General features: G+C 33.4%; 2 protein-coding genes across 2 annotated transcripts in view; one reads left to right on the forward strand and one right to left on the reverse strand.

Annotated features, from left to right (window-relative positions):
* LOC134846434 (syntaxin-12-like) overlaps positions 1–17855 on the reverse strand; it is a gene marked incomplete in the record, with an annotated part of 23249 nt that extends 5394 nt beyond the window's left edge. Inside the window, 2 exon segments of the mRNA XM_063863789.1 lie at positions 14226–14286; positions 17630–17855. Of these exon segments, the coding sequence (XP_063719859.1) occupies positions 14226–14286; positions 17630–17693 (125 nt within the window).
* The window catches only part of LOC134846018 (phosducin-like protein 3), a 275293-nt gene that overhangs the window by 42451 nt on the left and 205827 nt on the right, over positions 1–27015 (forward strand). The window lies entirely within an intron of this gene.

The raw sequence follows: 27015 nt of genomic DNA on the forward strand, positions 1-27015 counted from the left end.
TCAAGAACTAGATTTAGGTTACTCAATTCTCAAACAATTGAAAATACAATTCTAGTTACAATTCAACTATCAGAGACACTAACTAACTCTAAATTTTGTACATTACGAAGACTTTATCTAAAACAAACGTCGAATACTGTAGGATAATTCCATTTTGTAGCGCTGAGTCCTGTTAAAACTTCATGCACCATTGCCATGATGTGGCACCATGGCAGACTACTTTTGCAGTCGGACATTGCAATCCCTAATTTAATTACTTTGATATCAAATCTGACTGATTTTCTGTCTTTGGTTTCATGTTCATATTGCAAAGGTCAAAAGGATGCCAAGATTTGACCGAAAAAGTCGAAACATACCGAAATTTAGTCGAGACGGTCGAAACATAACGATTTTTGGTCGAGAAAGTCAAAAAATAAATCGAGCACATCGAACTGGGTGATCTGCGAATGCACAAAACAATTTAGACGAGTCATAAAATCAGGTTCAAAATGCAATTTTTCGTTTTGTTTGTGTCGTAATAATTTCTATGGGACTGTTTTGCATATGTTTTGTATTAAAAAATATCTTAAGAACCTTTTTTTCAAGAGCCAAGGAAGTTTGTTCGAACAAATCTGAAACAAATCTGAGCTCAAACGTTTTTTTTTCTATCGGAGCAAAAAAGTTTATTGTATTCGAATCGATAAAAATGCTACGGGTTTTTGTGAGCTCATTCATGTGAATTCATAAGGATTCAGTAAAATTAAAAAATGTCTTAAGAGAATTAATTTCTTTCATGTTTGAATTGTCAAGTGATCCTAAAATTTTCTTGATGACGACATGAAGAATTAATGATCAAATTCCGCATTCAATTTGACAGAGAAATGAATGATCAAATTCCTCATTCAAATTAAAAAGAGAGCAACTTTTTGTTATAAAAACATTTGTTTTTCAGAGTATGCTAAATATGTCCAACGGAGCTGTCCCTTTTTTTGAATTCCCTGTCTGGGCAATGTCTGTATCGAGACATTTGAATAACTAATTTTGTTAATCAAGGAGATAAAACAAAGAAGAATCGTGAAATTAAACGTCCTGACTTTAAGCTAGAATGAGACATATCTTTTATTCTTAGAAAAAGACCTTTCGAACGCAGTGTCATCAAACTACAATTATTTCTTTTTTAGCAACTAATAAAATTTTCCTTTTTTTCATTAAGAATTGATCAGCTAATTGTGTGATTTTGCTGAACACAAAATTTCGATTAAAAGAAAATAAGTATTTGTCCGCATCTGTCAGCTGAAAATTCTGGCACCGTTCTAAAAAAATTTTGTTTATAACGGAAAAATTTTGCAGCAAAATATCAATGTCAGTTTTCAAAACGCCCGAAAAGTACCTTTCTCAAAAAAAAACTTCCAAAAATAAAAACAAAAGAACATCATTTAAAACAAAATTAAAAAAAACTATGATTGAAATTTTTTTTTTGAAAAAAAAGCGAACCCCTCTTTTTTGTGAAAAAGTGGCAACCCCCAATTTTTTTTCGAATAAGTTTGTAGACTCTGATGATGAGTAGACTTTTTCCAAGGATGTATTTTCAATTTGAGAACCAAAACTACATTAAAATCTCTAAATTAGCACTGAAAAGCATTGAAACAGCTTACACTACATTGTACTAATTTTTCCAAAAAATCGAGATTTGAACGAAGTTATTCTTATCTAGTCATTATTGTGGTGTAGATTCATTCGATAATCTTTCCTCAAATATGGAGAGCCAGGTAAGAAACGAGCGATTTGTTCTTAAAAATTTGCAGATTAAAAAGTTTTCGACTCGACTGAAAATTTTCTTTCTCAAAGAGCCTGTAGGGAAGTGATAATATGCAGCTTAGGATTTGTGAAGACGGTTTTTTATCAAATTAGATTTTCAAGCCGCCATATCGGCAAATCACAATATCTTGAAACCAAAAAACCCGCATAATACGCAGTTCTGCACCGGAAAAAAGATAATACTCAAAAACATTATTCGAGTTTCGTACAAGACTATTCCTACACTTAATATTTTGTTTAAATTTATATTAAGAAAACAAAAGGCAACAGGATTAGCCGGCAAGTAGCACATAATGTTCCGAAAAAAGTCTTGAAAAAACACAACAAATTTTTTTCAAATTATTGTCGTTTTTTTGGCGTGATGTGATAAAGGAGCGAAGAAAAAAATTAGAGATTAGGTATGTTTGACAGTTATAGTAAAATAAACAAATTGAAAAACAATTTTTGAAGAAAAATTACTTGAAAACTAAAAAAATCAAAAAAGTTTTGCAATTTTGGAAGTTTTGAAAATTTTTATTCCAAAAACGCGCTAAAATACTCATAGTAAACTAACGTTACTAATTGGGGTATTGCAATAATTTAAGCAATTAGATTCAGACTGTTTGCTCGCTTTATTTGCGCGACATAAAATGAAAAATCATAAATTTCAAGTCGGTTTTTCTCTACACTGGGGAAGATTTTTTGGGAGTTTTTTTTTTGAAATTTCATAGTGTGATTCGAATTGCCGCTGTAATGTTTTAATATAAATTATCACTCAACCCAGTTCGATGATTATATGTGGTACCTGGCCTTGGGTGGAAAACAAAAAAAAACAGAAAACAAAATTCTGCCCCTTTTTTAACATTTTTCCCCATTAAGATGAATATATCGAGCAAGTTTTTCAATCTCCTACAGTGATGATTTTAATTATACGGGTAAAAATAAGACATTTGCAGAAATTTTTCTCAAATTAAGTGTACATTACAGAAAAAACTGCAAAAAAAATAAAAAATACTTAATTCAAATTTCTATAGTCTTTTCACCCTCCAAATTTTCCCCCCAATGGAAATTGCAATAGAAATTTCCCCTGCAATGATTCTTAAAAACAATGCCATCTTGACACAAACAAAAACTAGCGATGACTGTAAGGGCTTTAATGTTATATAGCTCTCAGTATGTTTTGATAACTTTTTTTAAGGTAACTACTTTTTTTTACTGTTTTCGTACTAATAATGACTGTAAGGGTTTTTTAATATCATATATTTTTCAGTATTTTGTGATAAATTTTTGCAATACTGTTTTTTGCTTTTTTCTTGCAAAGTTTTTAAAAAGTATCAACAAAAAGTGGATGCTATGTAAATAACAACAAAAAAATTCATAAGTTTTTGAAAACTTTGGAAAATTTAAATCATCTGATGCTTTTGGCTAGGAATAACAAACAATTGAAATCATGGTCCATAAGTTGAAAAAATTATAAAGGCACAATGCAGGCCTCTTTTTATACAATTTCCATGAAACTCTAATATTTTGAAATCATAATGAATTATAAATTTAGTTTAACCAATTTTCGCTTGACATTTAAAATAATTAATTTTTGGCTCAAGAGAAAAGTTATTTTGACTCTGATAATTTTTTCAAAGTACAAATTTAAATTTTATGACAGTCACGTAGTTTTGCATTTTATGAAAGCCGCCCAAAATATCTCGTAACTAAAATAATTTTTGCTTAACAAAGATTTGATAAACTGTTCATTGCGTTTTGTCTTTAAAGGCATTGCTGAGTGCAAATTGATAATGTTTGTATATAGCGTTGCACAATTTGGTAACAAAACCTAATGCGACGATAATTTCAGATGATATGAAAATCCTCCAATTGTTTTTACAAAAGTCTAAAATGTACTAAAGAAAATCAACTGCTTCGATTACTAATATTTGAACATTTTTTGTCGCGATTTTGGTGAATTGCAGGAAAATTCACAAAAGCTGCAAATTTTGAAAAAAAAGTGCATAACATATATTTTTTTGTTGTTTTGCAACTAGTCGATTTTTGATTTTCTAACCCATTTTCGAACAAAATTTTTAAAGCGACCCAAAAAAAATTGGCCAAAAAAACTAAATACTTGTTCTATTTTTTGTTAATTTCGAGGATTTGAAAATTACCAATTTAGCCGAATTGAGATGAAGATGTCGAGCAAGTTTTTCAACCTTCTTCAGTGATAATTTTAATTATCCGGGTAAAAATAACACCTTTCCGGAAGTTTTCTTCAAGATGAGTGTACATTAAAGAAAAAAACTGCAAAAAATTTTTTAAAAAATACTTAATTCAAATTTCTATAGTCTTTTCACCCTCCAAATTTTCCCTCCAAATTTAAAAACTATTCAAAAAACTAAAAAATCTAATTAAGTTTCAGTTTTTTAATTTATCCTTCGCTCCACGAGTTATGTAAATTACAAAATGATTTAGCTTACGGTCCTAATGACTACCAAAATCAAACTGCTTGTCTCATGTCTTTGTCGAATGATTAAACCCTCCATTCAAACTTTATAGGACCAAAAATAGCGCTCGTTATTAACCTAAAAATCTAAAAATATTTTTTAAACCCCTTTTTTTAGCAGAAAATAATCACAGCTGAAATATCAGAGAAAATTTTGAGAAATAGAAAAAACCACGAAACCAATATTCCGTTGAAATCTACTGCTGAAGACGGAAAGTTTCAATCACAGGCAATAGTTTTTGGTGAAACTGATTTGTGGCGGATATTTGAGCCCAAGTGATTTTTTTCTCCAGGGAGTTTCGATTTTTATACAGTCCGGAATATATAAAACAAATTGAGCTCAAAAATCAAAGTTTTTATCACCTGGACCTTTTTGGCGTTGTCAAAACTCTATAAAGGATTCAAAATTATTGAATGGTTTTGTCTCGAAAGACAGTGAAAACGTTCTTTGATCAAGTTGACTTAATAATAGCTCTATGAGTTAGCTGAAAACACAATATGCTATCTTTGCAAAGCATATCTGCACAAATGATCTTCTTTCAAAACTTATGCAGCCAAAAAAATTTCCCATATTTTGTTCCGACCATTGAAAATGGGAGGAACTTTGTATTTGAGTGTGTTTTAATTTTTTTGTTTACCGCGCAAAATCAGGTACCACAAATAATGATCGGACTGAGTTGAGTGATGTATCATATTAAAGCCCTTATAGTCGTGATTCGAACGAGAAAAATCGCTTTGAAGTTTCTGATTTTTGGTCTAACTTCGAACTAATAAGGTGACCGTATATGCTTACAATAGCTCAATTAAGCTTAACTTCAGCCGTGAAAACATAATTTAAACAACAAAAGGTAGTTTTTTGAGTTTTTAGAGCAATTTTGGGAACCAAAAACTTGAAAATTCAAAAACAATTTGCAAAAAAAATTGAAAAAGTTTTGAAATTTCTTCAAAATTTGTAATGTTTTTTTTTCGTTTTTCTGGTCATTTTTCTTCAAAAACAGTTTTCAAATTGACCTATTTTACCATGACTCTGAAATATGCCTGAATTTTGTTTTTTCGCTGAGATTTTATTATTACAACATGCAGAAAAAAACGACACCAATTTGTAAAAAAAAACTTTTTTTTTGTATTCTTTAAGACTGTGGTCGGAACATTCTGTGCTACTTGCACAGTAACCGGCTATTCTTGTTGCTATTTGGAGCTTTTTACAGCGAGTGAGCCATTTTCAAAATAAACTCATTTTCCAATTTTTTGTTGAGAAAAAATTTTAATAAGAAGGATCTACTTATTGATCCCCTTTTCAAGAAAGGGAGACTGTTAAATAGATTATCAACAAATTGTTGACTGTTCAAGAATGCAGAAAACATAGAGATCTCAAGGTGCTAATTTACTGTTTTTATTTAGAGGAGTGCGAGATCTTAAGTAGATTCGAAAATTCGATTGTTAGTTAAAGAAGGGTGCTCATATTTTTCAGATCATCAACGTAAACAATGCAAGCAACGTCATTGACGAAGTCGCTGACGTTCAAAACTGGAAATTATGGGAAACATATTTTCCAATCAAAGCTACCCTCGTTCTGATATTTGACATATTGTGTTCCGCAATTGGAGGTTTCGGTGTGGTCGGAAATTCGTTCACGATTCTGATCATTGCGAAGTGGGACAATGTTTCATCAGGAGCCGCATTTATGTTGGTTCTCGCGATAACTGACCTCGTGACAGTCGTCATCGACGCTATTCTCGACACTGCGTTGCCAATGTTCGGTTTAGTTCTATCGTCGGCTAACAAAATCATCTGCGCAAGTTACATGTTCCTATCATGGCTCACAACTATAACCTCGTATTACTTGACAGTTCTTTTTAGTCTGGATAAATGCTTGGCTGTTAGCTTCCCGTATTTCTATCGAATGCACGGAAAACCGAAAGTGGTGGTCGTAGCGACAGTATTGTCGTTCGTAATTCTGTCGAGTTATGTGTCACCGGCAGTTTTTGTTTTCCGAATCCACCCAGCAACCGAAACGTGTCGCCCTACCGAATTCGGAATCGTGAGTCGTGAATTCTTCTTCGAGACTCGGACTCGAATCGGAACTTTTGTCAGCGGGATTATTCCGATCGGTTGCGTATTTGTTTTCACGGCAATAACCATCGTAAAAATAAGACAGCAAAGCCGAAAACTAACGAATGGCCGTCGCGGAAACTCAGCTACCAGACGAGACCGCGAAGTCACCCGACAAATGATTGTTGTGAGCATTTTATTTGCAATTTTTTGCTCAGGTTTTACTTCATGTATAGTTTTGAAGCAGCGAATTCAGGTTAAAACAGCAGAAAATGAAGCTAATCGGTCTCTTTTGGAGGCTATTCAATTTACATTTATGGCACTAACAAATTCTGCTAACTTCTATGTATACATGATCTTTGGTAAGAAATTCAGGGGTTCGTTTTGGGCAATATTTGCGTGGTTTAATCGAGGTGGGCACCAAGGGAACACAAATGCATCACCTGATCAAGTAGCAGAAACCGCTCACTGAGCCGAAAACAAAACGGAACAAAAATGGAGAAAACCTTGCCAGAACTTTGTTCCAACGGTTTGATTGTAAAACGTCTTGTCAACATGAAAAACTCCGAAAGATCAGTGATTGTTTCTAATAGACAGCTTCTGAGAAAATATATCTGTTTACAATCGCAAAGTTTTTTTATTTGATTATTCATTTAAAGAAGACATAAAAAAGTCATATTCCTATTGTATTTTGCAATCAAACACATTTCAGCTCGCATATTTTTTTCAGTTCAAGTTGATTGAAAAAAAAATCAAAAAAAAGTATTTGAAAAGCCATTCCCCTAAAAATATACCAGGAAAAGATATCTCATATAACTCGAAAAATTTTCGGCCGAAACTTGCAGACAGGACAATGGAAAAATAAAAACCAAATCATTCCAATTTATCAAAACAAATCAAAAGCGAATATTAGAATTATGTTTATTTATAAGTAACACACCAAAAATTTTGATACTTTACTCAATTTTCAACATGTCTTGTCGTGTCTCAGAAATTTGAAATCTAGTGAATAGGCATATATATGGATATACAAGGTTCACCGAGGATTATATTGGGACTGCAGAACTTGAAAACAATTTAAAATGGCTCTTCCATTAGTTCCAGTACACAGTCACGGGACATAGAAGTTGCAACTTGTTCATTTTAAAAAGCAAATGAACGAAACTTTTCTTTTTGTTTTTGCCATTTTGTCTCCACCTATTCAAGATATAAAATTGAAATTTTGACATGAGCAAGATAAAACTATTTAGAAAGGCTTAAATTGGCCAAAATGTGAGAAATCTTGTTTTGAAGGTGTAAACTAACCAGTATAACATAACTAGTCTTGGAGTTTTTCTAGCTGTGCAAAGATCCTGCCAAACAACGAAATGAATTTGCTTTTTTGGGCTCAAATTAGTTCTTTGATAGGCTAATGAAATTGACGTACTTTTCATACTGCCGAAAAATGACAGACAACATAATTGAAGGAGCTACTTGGTCCGGCGTCGAGAAACGGTCATAACTGTTTGACGAGAAACACATTAAAAGTTCTTGGGAATTTACACCAATAAGTTAAGCAAAATTTTCACAGAAAATAACGGCTATTCAGAATATTGTGCAAAAATTAAATTAGTTTTTTGATATAATTGCTGGAACATTTCTCTTGTTGAATTATTTTATCATCAGATCAAAATTGTTCAGTAAAGTTTAGTTTTTTTTCTCCACGCCGGACCAGGGAGCTTTTTCAATTCTGTTGTCTGTCATTTTTCGGCGGCATAAAAAGTAAGTAAGGTTCGTTAGCTAATTTGAGTCCACAAACACAATTTCCTTGTTTTCTTTGCAAAGATGTTTCCACAGCTTGAAAACCTCTAAAACAACATATGTTATACTGACTAACTTACGCCATCGAAACAACATTTCTCAATTTTAGCCAGCTAAGGCCCTTCCACATAGTTTTGCCTAGCATATGCCAAAATTTCACTCTTGTATCTTCAATAGCTGCAGAGAAAAAAAAACAGTATCAAGAAAAAAATTTCAATCTTTTGCTTTTTGAAATCAAAAAAATGCAATTTCTATGTCCCCTGACTGTAGCAACTGCTTTATACGAAATGATCGATAAGTTTTCGCTGGCGCACTTTCTGTCTTACAAAACAAAAAATATATTTTTTGCTTGCGCAATCTCTGTTTTACTTGGAATTTTTAAATATCTGCTTACGCCAATGCGTCAAAGTTAGTTCACTTTTTATCTCGACCCGTCTATCTCGTTAAGCTAAGCCAGCAACGAAACTTTGGTAACTTTTCCATAATTCATTGTAAGTATCAAGATTCCTTGCAAGTATTTTACTCTCTGTTTTATCTTAATACTTGCAAGTAATTATGCCAAAAATTCCAAAGTTTTGTTGCTGGCTTAGTTTAACGAGAAAGGCGAGTCGAGATAAAAACAAAGTGAACTATTTTGCCGCACTGAAGCAAGCAGATATTTAAAAACTCCGAGTAAAACTGAGAGTGCGCAAGCGAAAAAATAATTGACAATTTCATATCAAGCAGTTGTTACAGTCAGGGGACACAATGCTTTTCTTGTTGGACTCAGCCAGCAACAAAACTTTCGGTATTTTTTGCAATTTTCTTTGCAAATATAAAGATTGACTTTAAAACACATGAAGAGAATAATTAAAAGTTCTCGATAGGGAGAAAAGTGCAAGACCTTGAATAGTAAATTTTAAAGATTGGAAATTTTTTTTTGCCTAATTTGACGAAAAACAATTCGTTTTTTTTTCTGACCAAGCAAAAAACAAGAACAATTATATTTGATTAAAAAACTGAAGCGCAACTACAATATAGTCCAAAATTATTTTAACTTGGTTTGAGCTTCAGTAAATATATAAATGCTTTAAACAATACTACTTCAAAGATCTTGTAATATGTATACATAGATATATAGATATTTATATATATAGATAGAGGGATAGATAGATAGATAGATAGATAGATAGAAAGATAGATAGATAGATAGATAGATAGATAGATAGATAGATAGATAGATAGATAGATAGATAGATAGATAGATAGATAGATAGATAGATAGATAGATAGATAGATAGATAGATAGATAGATAGATAGATAGATAGATAGATAGATAGATAGATATGTAGATAGATATATAGATAGAAAGATAGATAAAAAGATAGATAGGTAGATAGATAGATATCATGACTTTAACTTCTCAAGTGTTTTGACAAACCAGTGAGTTATAATTTCAATTGCATTGTTCTTTAGCATGCGTCCGTTTGCATTTTTTTTTGCATGCAAACACTTGAAATCTGTTGACCAGAACTCGAGTCATCATATGTGAATGAAACGTTTGTCGAAACAATTTAGAGCTCACAGATTAACTTGTCCAAGCATTTTGTTTTCAATCAGCTGCTACCAATTTTTTTTCATTTGGGTTGAATCAAAAACCCTGAATATTTCCATAAAATATGCCTGGTTTTCATGACAAGGCTTAAAGGCGTACAAACTATTAAAAATGTTACCTACAGATGGAAAAAGAAAAAAACTGAATCAATAGAATTAAGTGCGGGTCTAGCGCAGAAGACACTAAAAGTTAAGCTGGAACATCTCCTGACAAAAAATCGTTAAGCTTCAAATTCTTTTCTTGCTGCTGGAAAAATTTAACAAAAATAAAATAAGAGGGGTTCAAAGCGACATTTTTCTACCAAAAATAAAAAATTTCGTTAACCATTTTCGGTTATCACTGTCCCTAATAGTGACGGTTTCTTTGTGCTCAGGGTAGTTTTTTTTGCTCAAGACAAACTTCGACTTTTCAAATATAAAGTTTTGAGAGAATTCATATAAACCATTTTATAGCATATGCGAGCTAATGATTTTCCCAGCTCAAAATTAAAAATGCAGTTATCCTGCTACATTTTGGCCAACTAGCAATAATTAACACGCACGATATTTAATCTACAGTAATGAAATTGGGAGTATGAAAGCGTACGCGGTTTTCCAATTCATTTTTTTTCAACTGCTACATGCAGTTTAAGTTTTTCAGTTTGTCACCAGACTCATTTTATACCAATTTTCATTTACATAACAAATTACAACGTCAAATATTTTTCATCTTTCTCTATGATCATCTATGATCAAACCAATATTTTTCATCGACTTTGAAACAATGCGTTGAGTTTCGCTTTTAGAGTTGTTTTTTAGTTTCCGGAAGTAATTTTGCGTACAATGTTTTAATAGGAGTTGCCTAAGACAGACAAACAACCGCAAAAAAACATATCAGTTTTCGAACATAAACTTGTCAAGCTATTGTCAAGCTAAATAAGTCTTACCGTTTTATCGCACTTATGATTTAAAAAAAAGAAAAAATCATCTTTTTTGAGGAAAAGTGTTAGAATCCAAAAAATTTAAAGCAATGCTCGTATATCAGGGCAAAGCTCTGAATGTTTCGGCTGTCCCTTAACTCATATCGAATAGTTTTTGGACAAAGAAATAAATTAAAACCTATAAACTTTAAACAAAATTAATCAAAGTGTGAAAATTTGAGTCGTACGAAATTAATACGACCGATCCGAATAGCTAGCTTCAACTCAACTTGGAACGATTTTGTTGTGATGGATGACCCGCCACGCATAGAGAATTCAAATTACGCTTTCAGCTTTATGAAAATCTTTTTGAAGCGCAAATAGAGAATAATTTAGTCCAGCACATGGCCATTTTGGCAATTTTAAACCCCAGAATTTTACAAAAAAAATAATTGGAAGTAAATTATCTTTTTAAATTTGAACTCCAGAAGTCGATGGAGTTAAAAAAAATTTTTATTGCAAACTTTTGTTTATATTGACGAAAATTGATTTAAGAAAGCCACATCGAGCATAAATTTTCCGTTTTCTTCGAAAATTGGAACAATGACTTGGCAAGAAAAGCAAACCCGACAACTTAAAGTAAAAACACTAGAACAGTAAAGAATTGAATAAAATGGTAAAAGATATTATGGCATGCAATAAAACTGCATTGACATCAATCAAAAGAAGTTTTTATGACACTTTAGTTAGCTTAGAAGTTCTGTGATTATTCAAAAAACCTTGACCATCTGGTGCTCTGACAAAAAAATCTTCCAATTTTTATTTCAGTTTGTGCTAATAGAAAGCAAAAATCTACTGCTTTCCGATTTTTTTCAAAATCAAATATATATTTGTGATTTTCACAGCAATTTAAAACATAAAAAATGAATGGAAAAAAACATCTCGAGTTGTAATTTCTATGCCACGTAAGTCTGACTATTACTTTTAACAAACTTTGGGCTTATCAGATCTTGACAAAGTTTTCAAGTTTTACTTTGAAAATTTGACCATTTTCTAAAGAGAAAACAAAAACGACCGCTTTTTCGTGGACTAACACTTTTTAACCTCGATCTGAAATAATCAATGAAGTAGTGACTAAAACTAAATAATTCGGAAAAAAATTGAAACTTCTATTCCATTTGTTCTTTCATAGTTTTGTTCATAGTGAGCCCCGGTTGATCATCCATTGATAATTTTTGCTGATTTGGTGTTAATCATAGAAAAATGTTGATTTACAGGTGGCCATCGGTTGTTCAAAGCTCAGCTTTAAAGAAGCTCTTAATGTTTTTTGACTAACAATTGAACTTTTTGGGAGATCTCTTAGAAGATACAATGAGTTTCTATTGATAAATTTTTGCTGAACAATTGACGACTAACCAATAAAAATCCGTAATGAATCATCAACTACTTGTGAGATAATTATCAATAACCAATCATTTAATTATCGACGATTGAGCTATTAATTTTCCAGCAATTAAACAGCAACATGTCAACACTGATTAGCGCTGGAACGTTGTATATTTTTTGTTGTTTTGTTGAATGACATGAAAATTTTTGAAATTATAACTTACTAGTCTCCCAATTTTACGAGTTGATTGATAAACAAAAAAAAGTTGAATCAAATTTACTAAAAAAAGGAATGAATTATTTTGAAAACCGTACTAATTATTCTAGAAAAAGTTTCAAGTAGAGTGCTCTTTTGAAATTAATCTAGAAGTTCTGTGATTATAGTTCTATGCAGAACTTCTATATAATAATCTATATAGAAAGTTCTGTGATTATTCAAAAAATCATAAACATCTGGTGCTCTGACAAAAACAAAACTTCTTCTAATTATGATTTCAGTGTATGCTAATAGAAAGCAAAGATCTCCTGCTTTCCAATTTTTTTTACTAATTCAAATAAATTTTTTGTGACTTTCACAACAATTTAAAACATAAAAAAGAATTAAAAAATACATTTCGAGTTGTAAGTTCTAAGCCACGTAAGTCTGACTATTACTTTTAACAAACTTTGGGCTAATCAGATCTTAACTAAATTTTACCAGTTTTATTTTGAAAAATTGACCATTTTAATAAGAGAAAACAAAAACAACCTTTCTTTGCGGACTAGGACGTTTTTCCCCTGATTGTAAGAAAATCAGTGAAGTAGTGACCAAAAGTAAAATAAAAATTCGGAAAAAAATTTGAAACTTCTATTCTATTTTTTGTTTCGTAGTTTTTGTTCATAGTAAGCCCCGTTTGATCATTCATAGATAGGCATTGCTGATTTGGTGTTAATCATAGAGTAATGCTGATTTACAGATGACCATCGATTGTTCGAATCTCAGCTATAAACGAGCTTTTAATAATTTTTGACTAATATTTGAACTTTTTGGGAGAATTCCTAGAAGATACATCAAAATTTTTTTGATAAATCTTTGAAGAATAATTGGTGACTAACCAACAAAATTTCGCAATGAGTCATCAACTACTTGTGGGTTAATCACCAATAACCAATCAATTAAGTAATCGATAAATTTTCAGCAATTGCTCAGCATCGTTTCAACACTGAATTAGCGCTGAAAAGTTTTAAATTTTGTTGTGTTGTTTTGTCGACTGACATGAAGGTTTTTAAGATTATCAATTACATTGCTCAAAATTTTACGGGATGATTTATAAACAAAAAAAGTATCAAATTCACTTAGAAAAGAATCGTAAAAATCGTAAAAATTGTTCTTGAAAAAATTTCAATTAGAGTGCTTTTTTGAAATTAATCTAAAAATTTGAATTATATTTTAACATAAATTTTTTAAAAAATTTTGAAAACTCCACTCTTTCTTAATGCGGGAGGTCTTAGTTTTTAAAATCCCAATGCTTCCACTTGCATTGCGTGGTTTGCAGCAACAACTATCCACAAGCGAATTTAGCTCACGAGTTGCTCAATTAGAGTGCTTTTCAATTAGAGTGTGCTTTTTTGAAATTAATCTAAAAATTTGAATTATATTTTAACATAAATTTTTTAAAAAATTTGAAAACTGCACTCTTTCTTAATGCGGGAGGTTTTAGTTTTTGAAATCCCAATGCTTCCACCTGCATTGCGTGGTTTGCGGCAACAAATATCCACAAGCGAATTTAGCTCACAGATATTTTGCTCAAATTTTTGGAAGAGAGGCATAAGTTAAAGCTATCTGAAAAATTGTCATAGTCATAGTAAGTCATCGATATTTATCAATTTTCATAGCTAAGTTATTAATAAATCACCAATAACCATGATGAAAATGGTAACTTCCGATCAAGGATTAATGGATTTAAAAGTTGTACCAAATCAGCAATAACTGTCCAAAAACATTATGCTTGAGGTTACTGACCTATTTTTTACCTTTTAAATTCGAGGTGTGAATTTGCGACAGAGAGTTTGCGGACTAAAAGCCATTTTCGACCAAATTAAAACTTGATCTGCCATTTTAAGTTTAAAAAAAAACAAATCGAAACACCCAATTTTAGTTGCCAAAATCGAAAAAATGTGAGCAACTCGAGTAGCGCCATTAAGGAAAATGAAGTTCAAAGTGAAATGACTGGTTTCCACTTACATTCGCCTGGCTGCATCCGGATTGCGCTCGAGCGTCTTCAAGTTAGTCTGCAGATCTCTGTCTGAAAAAAAAAACATTAGAAATGAGTTCGGATACCAGATTTTTAAGTCTTTTAAATTTTTTTAGAATCCAATCTATAAATTTGTTTAAGTGAGCGCAGTGAACATCGCCGGAAAGTGGGAGGTGTTTTTGTTTCCTCCGGTACAAGTGTTATAGAGGGGTCCCAGTAAAAACCAAGTATGGGCGAGGGTTCCCAAATCACATTGTTTTAAGCAAAAGTAGCAATTAACTAATCAATATGCCCCGGTCGGTCGTTTCAAAACTTTTTTCTAAAGCGTTATTAACCTGCTTAATTCACGCGAGTTTATTCGATTCTTTACTTGACATCACCGAAGCAGTAAATGGAACAATTTCGAGGCTCTATTGACATCAGGGACCCGGTTAATTTCTTGGGACCCCTCTATCGCACTTGTACTTTTCTTCCTCCTATGTGTTCTTGCCTCTTAATTCTACCTTTTGATTTCCTGAATGTGACATCTCGATTCCCATTTCTATGCTTTTTTGACGCCCAGGTAGTTCAGAGATAGAGGGGGTGGGTTGAATTTTATGTTTTATTATCTTTTTTGGAAATCAAGAAGGAGTTTTGAACAGCATTGCCAGCTTAGTCCAACGCTTTGTTTATCTATTTTATATTTCTCGAAAAAGCTAACTTATTCAGATTGTAACATAAGCCAAATGCTATTTATAGGGCGAGCAGTTTGAGCATCTACAAAAGCATTGCATTCAAGATTTTGGTAAAAGCATCAGATAAAATTAATCAACATTGAGCTGTTTTATTTCTTCTCCATTTAACTCTTCGAAAACGTGCACTAGAACAGTTCAAGTTGAACTTCATTTGATCCCCTTACGTAAATGTTTTTGTTCCGACCATTGAAAATGGGAAGAAATTTTGTATTCGGGTGTCTTAGTTTTTTTTTATTTTCGTTTTCCACGCAAAATCAGCTATCAAAAATAATCATCGGACTGAGTTGAGTGATATATCATTTTAAAGCTTTTCAGCCGTGATTCAAAAAAAACTTCAAATTCAAAAAAATTCCTGCAATTGCAAAAAAAAAGTTTTGCCAGTGTCGAGAAAAACCGGTTTGATTTTTATTTATTTTTTGTCTTACTTCGAGCGAGTGAGCAGGCTTACTTTAGCTTATTTATGCTTAATTTTAGTCTTGGAAATTTAATTTTACTCATTTAAAGTTAGTTTTTGGAGTTTTTAGCTTCCTCTCAGAAATCAAAAATTTCAAAAATTGGGGGGAAAATTCTGTCGAATTAAAAAAAATTTAAATTTTTTTTTGATTTTTTTGTTTTTCTTATTTGTCTTCAAAAATTGTTTTCCAATTTGCATATTTCGCAATGACTGACGAAAATGCCTGAGCTCCACTTTTTCGCCGAGATTCCTCTATCATACCACGCCGAAAAAAAACGAAACTAATTTAAAAAAAAGTTTGTTGTAGTTTTTTAAGACTGGTCGGAACATTCTGTGTTACTTGCACAGTAACCCGCTATCCTTGTTTTAATTAATTTTTTTTTAATGAGCTGATCAAAAATTTTTTCATTTTACCCTCAATCATATCGTTTTTATCATAAAAAAAAGTTTTTTTTTTCTTAATTGTGAATATTCGTACAGTTATTGTTCTTTGCCTGAAACTAGTTGGTGAGGGATGATGCAATTAAATGTCTTCAACTTTGTTTGCAAATTTGAAGCACCATGATAACTTCATATTCATCACGACAGAATAAAATAAGAGAATTTTTGACAGAGTTGCCAAAAAATAAAAAAGCAAGACTGCTCGTATATCAGTGCAAAGCCCTAAATATTCCCACTGCCCCTTAATCCATATCGAATAGATATTGGGGAAAAAATATTGAAAAACTATAAATATTACACAATATCAAAGATCAAGTGTGAAAATTTGAGTCGTACGAAGTTAATACGACAGATTGTTCACCTTAATTAAATTTGGAGCGATTTTGTTGTGCGGTATAATTCTCCGCTCATAAATATTTGGCCTTACGTTTTCCGCATTATGAATCAATTCTTCAAAACGCGCAAAACTTAGTCCAGAGGATGGCCGAATAAGCAGATTTCAAATTCCCAGAACTTTACAAGAATATCTTGTTACATTTGTTTTCCAAAAACCTGTAAAAGAAAAGATAGTTTTGGTTGATAGTGAAAAAAAAACTATTTTCACTGTACAGAAATCAAAATCTTTAGCTATAAACAAACTTCAAAATTTATACATACTTTTTCGAAAGTTTCAACCTTGTAAAACTTTGTTGGGCTGTGTTACCTGCTTCTTTTGATGAATTTGTCTCATTAAAAAACTTGGAAGTTTCAACGTGATTCTTGATTAATTACAAAAATTAAAATGACCAATTTTGCTTAAGGATTTCGGGAAAAATTTCACCATATTTTTTGGTGAAAAGCTAAAAATTTTGTTTTTTTTTGTATTTTTGGTCTAATATAAACCCAATTTGAGAAAACGCTTGAGAAAATTTTAAATTTTATTCGTTTTATCATGGTTATATAAATCAGCACACTATATTATACCAAACGCTCAGAGTTGATCAAAAGCAAAATTTTTTGGCTCACTAACTCAAAACTTTGGCACAAATATGTACTATGTTTGCGGTGGCTTAACATTTTCAAGGGGAGGACGCAAATTTTTAGTCAACAGATTGAAAAGTGGCTCAACAGCGTCATTTTGGCCTTTTTTCAAAAAAACGTCTGTAACGCCGACAATATTTGCAAAATAGAGAATTTAAAAGGCATAAGTGGTGCTCAGAAAATCAATTTGGCCGACCTAAATAAAGTTTTGATAAAAAAATGAAAAACTTTTCCAAAAAACTGCCCCATCAAAAAGTCCTGCGCCCACTGATCTCTTCGTCAAATTTGGGTCTCAATAGCAAAATTTCACAGCCAGTTTTTTCGACGCTGATTTTGATTGGAATATCGAAGTAAGCTTCACTCCAGCCCAGCAAATTGACCCTACCCGTGCTTTCCTAAGCCGCAAAAGTCACCCCGAGGTATTTCTCTTTCCAGCACTCCAAATGGTCCTTCAAATACTCAAAGTTTTGCTTTCATTCATTTTTTAAAATTCGTTTATTTCAGAGGGTCTTGTCAATTGAGCGTCACTTTTTAAAGGGAAATTTAGATTCCATTTGCTAGAAATAATTTCAATCAATCGGATTCGAGGATTGTGATCTGCTTTTAAATAAAAAAACGAACATTTATGGGCCGTTGAACTGAAAAATTCCGTCTTCTTCATCCCAATATTACAGCGTTGAAGATTTTTCACAGACTTCAGAAAAAAATTCAAGAGCATTATTAATCAATGATAAATCGCACTTACTGTTGCGTGAAATTCTCTGCAGCAACTTGCCCTGTTGAGTAATCAGCAGATCATAATCACCCATAATAAGAACACAAAACGAAGCTTAAAAGAGACACAGAAAAACTACCACATATAGACACTAACTATATAAAGCTGAGTTGGTCGTTATATACAACAATAGTAGCTGAATCTCATATTTGTCTAAGTTACTTCTAAAACATGCTAGTTTTCTATAAAGTTTGAATGAAGTTATTTGCCATTCTCTTGTTGCCATTTGATTGAAATAAAGAGAATGGTAAGTTGATGATATGTTGAATTGAAACCCAGCTTTTGCGGAATCATCATTACGTAATGTTTTTTAGAATAAATACAACCACAGAACATGTTCAATAAACATTATCTCGTCAAAATTCAAAAATCATTCCGCAAACAGTTGAATCATTTAACTTCAAAAGCAGAGCCGGAAACAATTTTTTCGCATTTGCAGGCCTCATTTACTAGCAATAATTTTGAACAGTTTTTCAGGGGCGGATCTAGGTTTTTCTTATAGATTTAGTTACCCATTTTAGGTCACCAAATTGATTTAGGTCACCATCATAACATCACTATTTTGACAAATTTTTGTGAAAAAAAACAGGTTAAAAAACGTCGTTTTTGGGCAGTTTCTGGAAGGTTTTGAACGCGTTTCTGGTGGCGCGCGCTGTCTTTTAAAACTAGAACAAATTGGTGCGAAAGACACCTCCAGAAAAAGTAGAGTCGGCTGGCCGAAACATTGTGAATACCAGAATCGTCTAATTTTGTTTTTTTAAGATCGATTTATTGCATCTTTTCAAATTTACAGTCTGACATTTTTGTTACCGAACTACTAAACTGAAGAGGCACATGGTAGTGCTCAAAACTTTTCAAAGGTATTCATACCATGCACAAGATGTTCCCTGGTTGACGTCCATAGAAGAAAAATGCTTGTCAAACAATTTTCATGCATAAATAAGAAACTGTTTTGAAGATTTTTCAATGAACATTTTTAACATGCCCGCACACAGCAAAAAGAGAAAATTATAGATTATATTATAATTATATACGTACTTTTAGCAAAACTAAAATTAATTAAAAATCGCCAATCTTAGATGTTTAAACGAGTTTTAATCAAATATAGTGAGAACATTTTTGGTAATATTTTAACAAATTATAATCAATTATAATTGGTTACGGTTTTTCCTAAAATCTCTTATAATCTATTATAAAAAATTATAAACCATTTTTCTATCAAAACATTATCTCACAAAAAAATCAACTACAATGGATTGTAATATAACTAATCTGCATGAAAACTCAGAAAACTTCAAATTTAATTTAAGTTTGAGCTAGAAAGACAAAATTACAGATTCTTTTAGTTCATCAGTTCCCCGTATTCATAAGAGAAGTAAAGGCACACGAGATGCACATTCCGGTGACAGGTGGCTGTAGGTAGGATGCAACTTCAGGTGACAGATGGGTGTAGGTATGATACACCTTCAGGTGACAGGTGGGTGTAGTTTGTATGCACCTTTAGGTGACAGGTGGTTGAAACATAAACAAAAGAATCAAAATGAGAATAAAGAATATGAGAAACTTATACCAAAAACTAGCAAAGATATGATACCTCCTTTTAAAAAATTTAACCCACCAGGGACACACTCAGACACTCACAGAGGGACACAATTTCCGACAATCATAGGGGCACACAGAAGGAAACATACTCAGACACTCACAGGTGCACACATAGGGACACAAACTTAGACACTCACAGGGGTATACATAGGGACACATAACTAGATGATTACAGGGTCACAGATAGGGACACAAAATCAGACACTGACAGGGGCACGCAGGTGCATTAAATTGAAATAAATAGACAAAGAAACTTGAAAGCCCCATCCAAAGGTCCGATCTCATCAAGGTACCCTCAACTTATTCATATTTTTGGCCTCAACTTACTATGGTTATAGTTTTTCTCGGCCTCAACTTATTTTGATTTTTTTTCGGCCTAAACTCAATCGGCTAAACAGCCGCTGGTACGCTGGAGAGAGATTGACTCAATCTAGTTGTTATAAGTAAATACTAAAATTATCTTGTTTAGGCATTTTAAGATTATTTTGAGGTCACACTAATTGAAAAGTTTTTATTTTCAAAAAATTGTTTAAAAAATCGCATTAAAAAGTACGAAAAGATACCCAAAATAAAATGAAAACAAATCAAAATGAACCAATGAGAATTGTTGAATAATAATGGATTATAAGCCAAGAAAATGAATTATAAATCAATGAAATTTCTGAAATTTTTTTAAACCAATTGTAACAGATTTTTTTAAAAATTTTATGAAAACTGAAAACAAAAATCTATTATAATCTACTTATTTCTCTTTTTACTGATTGCGAGTGAGCTCTTATTAATGGTCAAACGAGCAAGATGTGTACTCCATATTAACACTCAGTTTTTCCCCAGCCAAAGTAAAACAGCTTTCGTTGCTATATGAACTAAAAACAACTGAAACGAACAGAATAGGAATCAGAGGGCCGGGTTCCCCAAAGTCTGATCGACGCTACGGCGAACACACAGCAGAGAATACACAAATTTTGAGCCCAGATGATGTTGCTCGACATATGCTTCGACTGTGAGAGTGGAGCAAGTGCAGTTTTGCGACTGCAATTCAGCGATCGATAAGCCATTTATAGTCAAGCACTATGTCGATATATACTCAATGTTAGTCAAGACAGTCAAATCATAGGTCGAACCCAGTGGGAACATCAGTCGAGCACAACATAAGTTTTCATTTTTTAAAGATTCAAATTAATTTTATACTTGAAACCCAGCAGAAAATTCTGCTCAGAGAAGACCTTTATCAGAAAGTTGCAATGAGCAACAATCATTTGAGAAGAGTTTCTTGCCGCAGCATTAAAAATTTCAGATGGAACCCTTTCAACTTTCGAAATCTAAAAGTTCCTGATGTAGGAACAAGAAATTCTTGTCGAAAAATTTCTCATGAATCACTTTTCAGACCAAAAGTTTCAGTCCAGATTTGTGAAAAAGAGGAAACATCAAATTGAGCTTTGATGCCAAAATTTCGCTGTTTACTGATTCTCATTCTGTATTTTCAGTTCAAGTATTATCACAAAAATTCACTTAAAAAGCAAACCTGATTTTTTTTTCAATTCAGTAATGTCAGTTGATATTCGAAATGTCGAGAAGGTCGAAACATAGATTGCGCACAGTCGATACATACCTAGTTTTGGTCGTTCAATTCTAAACAAAAGTCAAGACACAGTCAAAGTATAAATCGAGCACAGTCGAAAATTTAACTTGCCAATTTTCCCAGAAATACTTGAAAATAGACTAGGCGCAAATTTAAGCTCACAATTTTGTGATCTAGAGAGTTGAAACAATCATTAAAAATCCCATTGTTAGTTGCGCAAATTGAAACAAAGCTGAGATGGATCAGATAACCTTTGGAAATTCTGCTGACAAAGTCGAGGCGGTCGAAACATACCCATTCACAAATTCGAAAACAAATCAAGTTTCTATCGAGAAAGTCAAAACAATTTTGAACTGGGTAGAACAAAGTTGCATAAGAAATTCGAAACACACCAAAACTTGAAAAAGAAAATTGAAAAACACCAAAAAATTGTCAAGAAAGTCAAATCGTAGCAAAATTTGGTCGAGACAGTCAAAACATAAAACGAGCACATCAACCCGGGAAAGGACAAACAGCTATCTAAAATCGTTTTTCATTTCATCGTCTTTGTTTAAACAGCTTAAATAGTTTAAAAAAAGTTTCAACGAGAGATAGAGGGAAAGAGAGAGATAGAGAGAGATAGAGAGAGAGAGAGAGAGAGAGAGAGAGAGAGAGAGAGAGTAACTATACTGTAGCAGGACCGAAGTCTTGCAGAATTGAGAAGTGTTGCAATTCATCAGAAAATTCAGACAGAAAATTCCACCACAAAATTTTAAACAATTTTGTTAACTTTGGTCATCAGTGTGTTACTTTTTTCGACTGTTAAAGCTTACAGTGCAAAAATATATAGTAACTGTGATGTTCGCGTATATAAAACAGTAGTACTGGTTTATTCAAAAACTGAAAAATTAAGAAAGTTATTGTGAATATTACGGAATAAAACTGTTTTTATTGACACAAAAAATGTGCCTCTTAAAATAGTATACAAAGAAATTGGGTTCTTCAACATTTCAGTTGGGAAATGAGGACGTTTTTGATTTTCACCCATCGCCAGTTTAATAAAGTTTTCTATCAGCTAAATTTCTGTGACTTTTACGATTGTGTTTTCATCACTTCGATACTTTGCTCCGTTCTTCCATTCCGCCCGTCCTAGCCAACTTTGTTTCGCTATATCATTGCATAACGCCACAATAAACTCTCGCTCCAAATCGCCAATGTTTATTTAAGATTTATATGGTTATACTTGGCTTATGCTAATGCTGCTGGCCCCCGATGAACCGTTAAGACTTCTGTCAGTTTTTCATAGTCACCTGACAGTCTGTTCGGCGAGTGGACATTTATTTGCGCCCGAACAATTTCATGCCACTATTGAAGGTAGAATTAAATGACGTTTTCAATGCTCAAAACGATAACATTTACATGTATTTATTACCAGCGTGACCATACACTTGATGTTTTTAAAAGGCTTAAAATTTTAGACGTTTTTACCTTTAGATTTATCGAACATTTTACCTGTAAAGGTAAGGCCTTTTTGCTAAAATTTGGCAAAACTATTTGAGCAAAACCGCCTACTTCAATTGCCTAGTAGGTTAGAGATTAAAACACTGTCATTTTTAAGACGTCAGAGTGGTGATTTCAAGGCTCTCGATAAAGTTCAGGAAAACAAGCCTCAAAGAATGCTAGCCAACGGAGATGAAATATAAAAAGACATTTAGTCTTTTTACCTACGCACTCGGGTTTTGTATAAACGCCTTGTCCAGGGGCGGATCTAGAATTTTCTCGAGGGGGGCGGGTTTTCAAAAAACTTTTGAAATTTAGTCGACTTTTTTTTAGGTCGTCGACCAAATTGTTTTTCCGAGCTCTCTTAAAGCACACTACAAAGACCCTGTTTTGGCCGAAATTTCTGCGCCGCAGGCAAAATTTTGAACAAATAGCCGAAAAAGCCGTTTTTAGGCACTTTACCAGAAAAAAATCGCGTTTTTTTTTACGTGCATTCCCCCCTCAAATTTAGTATATATCCGTCACCAAAATGGATATCTCAAAACAGTTCAAAGAGGGACCCTTTGGGTTGGCAGGGGCTCGAATCTCTGAGGGGGGGGGGAGGAAAGGGGCGTGCGCTATTTGCAAATGATGCTAAATATATTATCGGGTGAATAATGTTGATGAGTTTCGACGTCGGGTTTTCTCCTAAGGGCTATGAAAGACTCGACTCCGATCCAGTTTCAAGTCACTGCCTACTTCTCAATTACATAGTTTTCTTGCGTACACAAGGAGCGTCGTTAATTCAACTCAGTTGTTTCAAACAACATAAAAATGTGCAAACGACAAAAAAAGGGCAAGTGACGAATTTTAAAAGCTATCAAAAAAGATCAGCAAGCAAATGATATTGGTCAAAGACAATTGTTAAGACTTGCTTTAGTGGAACAAAATTATAAAACAAGGAGCTGCTAATTTTAGCAAAATATACCGAACACAAGAAAGATATTTTTTTACCAGAGCTCAAAGGTTGGTCGCTCTTTAAAAAAACTATCATCAATTGCTTGAAAACTCTAATCAGTACTGTGAAAGTGCAAACCTACACCATCAGACGATGGTCAAACACAGATCCCGAGAAACGTTTCAGATTTAGGAAAAGAGGCCTCCAAATTGGCTCATTCCGTCTCTAGGATTGTTGAGAGAACGAAAAATCTTGGGTTATGAATTAACGCAAAACAGACAAATTACTTCAGCACATGTGAGCATATCTTGAAGCGTTCCCCCAGACGTATTAATGCCCCATTAAATACGGTTGCCCATCTTGGTTTTTCAAGCAGTCTCAATCACGAACATTATCTTACTAGCTCTTTTGACTCTCTACAGCCGAGACTTCTTTATTCCCATGCAGAACCGATAGCAGTATACCGTTTTGATTCACTTTGAACCTGAATGAATTCTGTTGCTCATCCACATCGAAATATTTGGTTCTCCTGAATCAGAAGACTACTGCATCAGATTCTATTACAGAAATCATCATGCAGTGGTATGAAACAGGATCCAAAGTTGAATTTGATCCTCCCGTGCATATCGCAGAACATGAATGATGCGCCTTCACATGCATTCAAAATTAGTATGAACGCTTGGCTTTTAATTTTTCTTGCTTTTTCATCACACCCTTGTCCCGTACAACCGCTCTGACCTTAATGACCTGAGCTGAACTTAACTTTTTCAGGTTTTAAGTCCAATCACATGTTCCTGCTGCTATAATAAACAGCAAAAGATCAAAAAACCACCAGGCCAGGTGTTTGGAACAAGCTTCTGCAGTTATGCAAAACATTCACTTAATTGACTATCAAGATTTTGTCGAGAACCCCAAAAAAGCACGTCAAGACCTTATTGTTTTTTGCAGCTAGATAATGTGTCAGTTATCTTTATTTGTAAGTTGGAACCTTGATCACTGCAGTCCCGTACCGAACTTTTTGGCCATAATCATATCTGATCATTGTAAAATCATGCAAAATTCATGTCTGTAACAGATGTGCAGCGTGTCTATATTCGGCATGCACATACCTGCATCAGACCTGCATCAGGTGTGCTAACTGAAGATATGCTCACACCTGCAGCATGCATGATCATGCCTGAACTGAACATGCTCACACCTGCATGATACATGATCATACCTGAACTAAACATGCTCACACCTGCAGGATACATGATCATACCTGAACTAAACATGCTCACATCTGCAGGATACATGGCCATGCCTGAACCGAATATGCTCAAATCGGTATCTTCAGTATTATAAGATAATTAAAGAAATGGTTAAATTGTAACAACATCATAAACTCAGCTTGATAATGTGACACTTTACTTCAAATTTTTAGTTTTTTTTTCAAATTTTTTCTGACATCGGTGAAGTTTTTTTGAAAATTTACTGTAGTCGTTAGATGCATCTTTCTTTAATTGCCAGCAGGGAGTCGTTAGTAGCGGGGCGTGTGGATACTTTTCTCTGTTTCCTGTCAACATAAAAAAAATTGTTAGTCAAAACTTCATCACTTTAAATAAATGCTTAACAAATAAAGTTAGACAAAAATCATGCGTTAAAAAGTAGTCGCATATTTGTTTTTAGTTTATTCAATGAGATTAATAGTATCAACCAATCAAATCTTTTTAATTTATTCGCAATTATTGCGGCTACTGGTTCGCGAAAATTGAAGGATTATTGGCCAAAAAATTTTGTGACGAATTGCTTCAATTCAATGCTTTATAGTTCAAACCGGGGATTCTTAGTTTTTTCGACTATCCCTCCCGTTGATCCCCTGAAACTAACCTGACGTCCTCTTTTTTGGGATGTAGATGCGACATAATTTTCTTCATTTGAAGATATTTGACTCGAGGAGGTAAATTTGGATAAGCTCATTTCAAAAAAAATCTGAAAAAGTGAATTTTTAACAACAAAGACCAATTAGTCAAGATACGAAGTGAAAATGTCAAGTTTTCAGTCAGTCGTTATCATGTCTGCGACAGGTATGAACATGTTTCACTCAGGTCTGATCATGTAAGATCCAGGTACGACCACGTCTGTAGAAAAATACGCATGCTCACTTGTGAACAGCCCTGCATAATGGGGGAACAGTCCTGAGAATATTCTCTCCCCTGCTAAATGGATGATCAGCCGTGAAATGGCACAAAAAGTTCAGTACGGGGTAGTTAAAGCGCGCAAACTCACTGCAGCAGGGACAAATTCTTTTTCAAAACGTTTCAAATTGTATATATTCAAAACCTGGACGTTTAAGTCATGAATTTCAAAACGTATATATTCAAAACCTGGACGTTAATTGATATTACCATTTGGCTGAATCAAGAAATTGTTTCCTTTTATAGCTGTCTTCACCGCACACTTACTTCCTCTATTTTTATTTCCTTCATTATTCAATGCCCCATACCTATTTAAGCCTGCCCGGTCACTCATGGGGGTCCCAAGTGTCTGGGGGAGGGGGGCAAGTGTGGGGGGATTGAGTACTGTAGTTATTGTTGGAGAGGGACAGGGTGGGTGTGTGTTGGAATATAACAGGGGGTAACTTTAACAAATAGGGGATACTAAAAAGAGGGTTGCATGTGGAGGGATGGGGTTAAAAATGAAAGGGGGTGCTCAATTTAAGTGTTACAAATGAGGAATCTAGTAGGCTTTGAGTGACAGAGAAATTAAAGGAAGTTTTGAAAAAAAAAATTGGAAAGTTTTAATTTTGAGCAGGGGGGGGGGGGGCGGATTTTAAAAAAACTTCAAAAATTTTGTCGACCTTTTTTTTAGGTCGACCAAATTGATTTTCTGAGATCTCCCAAAACACTACAAAGACCCTTTTTTCGGCCAAATTTCTGCGGCGCAGGCAAAAGTGTGAAAAAACAGGCCATAAAAGACGTTTTTAGGCACTTTTTGTAAAATTTTGACTTAAAAAATGCGCTTTTTTGGCGCGCGCTCAGCCCTCAAAATAAGTATGTATTGGCGCCAAAGGCGCCTTTAGAAATATTTTAGGATCCGTTACCAAAAATGGATATCTCAAAATAGTTCAAAGGGGGATCCTTTGGGTCGGCAGGGGGTCGAATCCCTGAGGGGGGTCGACCGACCCCCCGCCCCCTTCCTAATTCCGCCCCTGATTTGAGTACAAGGATAGACAGTTGTTGTGCAGGTAAGGTAGCACAGAATGTTCCGATCATGTTCATAAAAAATTGGTGGTATGAACCAACCGAAAAAACGTAAGAGTTATATAATAGTTATGTAACAATTATATAACAGTTACGAAAGTCGCACAAATTTCTTTGATGCGACGTAACGTTTCGGCAGTCCTATAAACATGCGCATTTTTGGTTGGTGTGTATTTAGGCTGGTTTATTTACTCACAAAAAATGGAGTAAATTTTTCTTCAAATTAGTGTCATTTTCAGTTGGTGGAGTGATTCAAAAACTATACGAACGCGTCGAAATTTAAAAATTTAGGCATAATCGGCAGAGCGTGTCTCAAAAATGAATTAAAAAAAACAAAAAAACTTAAAAAAACTAAAATGCAATTTTTTTCTGACTTTTTTGCACAGTGTTTCTATATTTTTTCAAAACAACTTTTTGCCAAACAAGCCCTAATTAAACATCGAAAACATCCTTTTGATAGTAAAATCAAGTTTTTTATCCTAAAAGCCTCAAAAAACAGCAAATTTCCATATAA

The sequence above is a fragment of the Symsagittifera roscoffensis genome, chromosome 5, assembly GCF_963678635.1.
Source record: "Symsagittifera roscoffensis chromosome 5, txSymRosc1.1, whole genome shotgun sequence".
In the NCBI taxonomy this organism is placed as follows: Eukaryota; Metazoa; Xenacoelomorpha; order Acoela; family Convolutidae; genus Symsagittifera; species Symsagittifera roscoffensis.